The sequence below is a fragment of the Phaethon aethereus genome (genome assembly GCF_964289735.1).
Source record: "Phaethon aethereus genome assembly, chromosome: 8".
NCBI lineage: Eukaryota > Metazoa > Chordata > Aves > Phaethontiformes > Phaethontidae > Phaethon > Phaethon aethereus.
This window is the reverse complement of record NC_138584.1, coordinates 6,068,182-6,072,497: the sequence shown is the minus strand read 5'-3', so window position 1 is coordinate 6,072,497 and position 4,316 is coordinate 6,068,182. Positions and strand designations below refer to the sequence as shown.

The window sequence follows — 4,316 nt, the reverse complement described above, 5'->3', positions numbered from 1 at the left end:
ATTAGGAGCAGAGAAGCCTCTAGTGAATCTCCCAGCAAGAAGCAGGGGAAAAAAAAAAATTCCCCTACAATTCAGGCTAATTACGACGCCTCGGGGCGCTCCAGTCACTGTGAAGCGGAGGCCAAACTTCTCTCCCCACCCCTAAGAGCAAGAACTTTAACCCAGTTATAGTTTTACTGATAATGAAAGAAAAAAACCCACCCTGATATTAATCATTTTAACTATTCTGCAAATAACAGCAAACAGGAGACGCCGAAAAATATTTCTGGCAGAGTCGCAGCTGGCGGCAAGCACAGCCTGCGTCCGGGGAGGATCTGCTCACAGCCTCTCAGCCCGCACCTCTGAGCCGGCGAGGCCGAAGGCCAACCGCAGGGCTGGGACTGCGTGCAGCTGCTCTTCTGGGATTTAGCAACCGCTTTCCACCCACAGACAAGAGCGACTGTGCACATTTAGGTACTTTTTGAGGAAGACTTCAAAATGCCACGGCAGCTCTGGCCCCGGGAAGGGGCCGCAGCCAGACGAGGAGCAGCAGCAGCGGGAGAACCTGGAAGGGACGCCGGGTCACGCCGACAGCAAGTTCCCTTTCTTCCTGGCTCCCAGGGGAGCTGGACTCCAAACCCAGCCCAAGCCTCTGGCGAGGCAGGGTGGATCCAGCCACAGACATGCAGCAACCACACCCAGGCTGCTGGCTGCGCAGCTCCCTGCCTCCCCGGTGCAGGGGGGGCACAAACAGGGACCAGGCGCATACAGTTGAAAATATTTAATACGTGTTGTACACGTAGAATTACATTTTATACAAAACAAGATACATCACTGAAGGAGAACACTGTACAAAAATCCCTACAGGAGCCCCAAGCCTTTATACAACAAAGACCAGGAGTTACCAAGCCTCACAAACAGGCTCAAGGACTTTCCGTCAGAGCGTCTGTAAACTTCGTTTCTCTCAATAAACACTTTTAAAAAGCACCATGTTAATAGTTCTGACCTAAACCTTTCCAAAATAGAGACTTTATTTAATAAACTTAATACTTTCCAAGCTTAAAATATTACCCAGTGGGGCCGTCCCCGCCGTCGGCGGCAGCCGGGGAGAGTCCCCCGGGCGCCGGCCCGGCCGGGAGGGGGGAATTCCGGGAGGGCCGAGCCGGGGGCGCTCCCAGGGCGGGTACCGGCCGAGCGGCCCGGCGTGCCGGCGGCGGGCGGGGAAGGGGGAAGTGCTGCTGCTGCTCCTACTGCCACCGCCCCGCGGCCCTTCCCGTGCGGCAGCTGCCCTCCTCCACCGGGCCGGGGCCGCGGGAGGAGCGGGGCGGGTAGGGGAGGTGTCACCTCTCGGTCCGGCTGGCCGTACGTCGCCCAGGCCCCCCCCCACCACCACGGAGGTGAAGGGCAAGTCTGTGCGGCCGGCGCGTCAGAAGGCCACAATGGCCGTGCTCCAGGGGTTGAGGGTCCGCAGCACCGGCTCGTCGCAGCAGATCTGTCCCGGTTCGGCCGCTGTCTCGGCGGGCGTCGCCGCCACCACCTCGCCGCCGTCAACGGCTGCCCGCCGCCGGCCCTTGGGCTCCTTGCTGAGCAGTCCCGAGAAGCTGGAGCCGAAGATACTGATGAGGCTGGCCACGTTGCCCGTCTCCATGTCCTCCTGCTCGCCTGGCGGCGGCGGCTCCTCCTCCACCTCACGACGGGGCTTCTTCACCGGGGAGCCCGCCGGGCCGCGCTCGCCGGCGCTCCGCTTCCGCGGGCAGTGTGACGGCGGGGGCGCGGCGGCGGGGGCGGACTCGGCGCGGGTCCCCTCGCCCGCCGCCGCGCAGCAGCAGCAGCAGCCGCAGCCACAGCGCCGCGGCCGGGGGCCCACGCAGGCCGCGCCGGGCAGCCGCGGGCCGCCTCTAACCCCCTCGTCCTGCGGGGACGGCGGCTCGCCGGCCGCCCAGGCGGTGGTGCAGGGCTCCTCTTCGGGGGGCCCGCAGGCGGCGGGGGGCGGCTCGGGAGGGCAGCCCGGCTCGCTCAGGTAGACCTGCCGGGCGCTCCGCAGCACCAGCGACACCAGGAGGTTCTTGTGGAGCTTGAGGCCGCCGCGCTGTCCCCGCGCGCTGTAGATCTTGCCCAGCGAGATGCTGACGATGCGGTGAGCCTCCAGCTTGAACTCCATGGGGCGGTTGAGGGCGCCGGGCCGTGGAGGGGGGAAGCGGTGCCGTGGGGAAGCGGTGCCGTGGGGAAGCTGCGCCTGCCACCCGCACCCCACCCGCGCACGCCGCTCGTTCGCGCCGCCGACTGAGGCGAGCCCACGCGCCCGGCCACTTTTTATACCGCCCCCGCCCCGGCCAATCGGAGCGCCCCGCTGGCCGCTCCAACCGCCGGCTGGGCCCCGCGCGCCCGACGCCGGCCAATGGCGAGGCAGGGAACCGGGTTCGAACGCTCGTCCCGCGGAGAGAGCTCTTAAAGCGGCAACGCCAACACACGTCTGCCGGTGGGTCTCACCCCTCCGGCCGCGGCCTAAGGGACAGCACCCGGGGCTCTGCCGCACGCCCCGTTTGGCAGCACCCCCGCTGCACCGCACCCCACATCGGCTTGATCAGACCGACAGGCAGCAGTGGGAATGCTGGCCAAAACAACTGAAAAATTTCCGGGGCGGGGGGGGCAGGGAGAAGAAAACAACCAACCGACCCCTGTTTTGTGGGGGTTAGAAACGTTTCCCCCAATTTCAGCACCGGTCTCGGCCATCTTGTCGTGTTAGAGGAGGAACTGGTGTTGGCTGGAGGGGGAAGTGCACCTTTCAGGACTTCAAGGAAAATCTGCCCTGAGGTTGAGGAGAAAGCCATCCCTGCCCTATCCCATACCCCCAGAAAGCCCACGAAGAAGAGGAAGATCCACAATGGGAGCGGGAAAGGCTACAAGGGAGGATGGGGGAGGCCAGGAGCATCTCCAGGGCTGATGGGGACCGCAGCAGCTTGGAGCATGTTGTTTTGGATCTGAAACCTCGCTCTGCTGTAGCTGTGAAAGCTGGTGTGGCCACAGGGGACAAGCCACCCCACCCCAGACACAGCTCCAGGCGCCGGGGAAGCTGCCAAGAAAGCTCAGGGGGTGTTTCAGAGCTTGGAGTGGGACCCTCCTTCTTCCACCAAGGAGCAACCATCATCTGCGAGGAGGCAAGAAGTGAAAGGGCCCCAAATTAAGGAAGTTCAATGTGCTGCCCCCCGAGTATCAGTTTCCATTCCCAGCTGACACACAACTCGCTTCCATCCCTTTTTTTCCAAGGGATTCATCTGCTGACCCTCCAAAGGAGAGCCACAGCCTGTCGTGATGCTTTAGTGGCGGCAGGATCTGCCACCATATCCTGGCTTGCTGGAAGGACAAGGGAGTGGTTGGTCACAGCAGTAACAAAAACCAAGTGAAGATTCAGCCACATCAAGGTGTAGTTGAGACAGCAGGAGCTCCCCCCAAAACACCCACACTTGGACCAAATGCATGTTCTCCTCCCACTCGAGAGCAGCTGGAAAACCTCAAATGCCACTCTCTGGATGTTGAACACAACGGCATGTCAACCCGGTGGCTGACATCTCAAAATGTCCACCTCCTCTTGCACAAACCTGCCATGCTCCATTTTAAAAGACTAGATCAGAGCTTGCTCAACCACACAGCCAAAACACCAGCCAAAACAGCTGGTCCCAGCTTTCCCCTGCCCGCGCCAGGGCGAGCCTCTCCCAGCTGTAGAGAGTGGGGCTGTCCCCCTCCAGGCCTGGCGTGGGAGGACAGAGAGGGACGCGAGCCCCGGCGGTGGGAACCGAGGGTTTCCAGACCCGCCGAACCTGCTCCCCGCGCCTCAGAGGGCCGGCAACACCCTGGCCTAAGCCCTCAGGTCAGTCTAACCAGCCGGGGCAGGTCTGGGCTCAGATGTTTGGGACTGCAGTCACACCTCCTCGCTCGCAGCCGGCACGTCTGCCTGCCACTGGTGCCCCCTCCGCGGCACGGCGTTCGGTTGTGCCCCTGCCAAACAGCTTGTGCACCACCGGGCATGTTGCTCTGGGACTGCTGTTGGCAGGATCCGGGCACCTGCACCCTCAGCAGAGATGACCCCGGTTAGAAGGATAAAGCCAGGTTTGATACGTCTCAGTTGGGTTTATTCCCGACATGTTTTTGGTGCCACATGCCCGACTCAGACACAGAGGAAGAACCGCGGTGCAAAGCCACCCCGCCGGATGGAAAAAGCCGAACGCAGGTGGAGGAGACACGGCGCGAGAGCTCTGCTGAGTACAGATGCCTGGATCCGAGCGGACCGACCTGTTCTGCTGCTCACCGCCTCACCCCAATGGCATGAGGCACCATTT

At 62.5% G+C, this 4,316-nt stretch overlaps 1 protein-coding gene across 1 annotated transcript; it reads right to left on the bottom strand.

Annotated features, from left to right (window-relative positions):
- Positions 1–1,282: 1,282 nt before the first annotated feature.
- On the bottom strand, positions 1,283–2,140 carry IER5 (immediate early response 5; the record flags this gene model as incomplete). Its single annotated transcript, XM_082003249.1, has 1 exon — positions 1,283–2,140. One exon carries the CDS (start codon positions 2,138–2,140, stop codon positions 1,406–1,408), a length of 735 nt encoding a protein of 244 aa, XP_081859375.1. The 3' UTR covers positions 1,283–1,405.
- Positions 2,141–4,316: the final 2,176 nt, after the last annotated feature.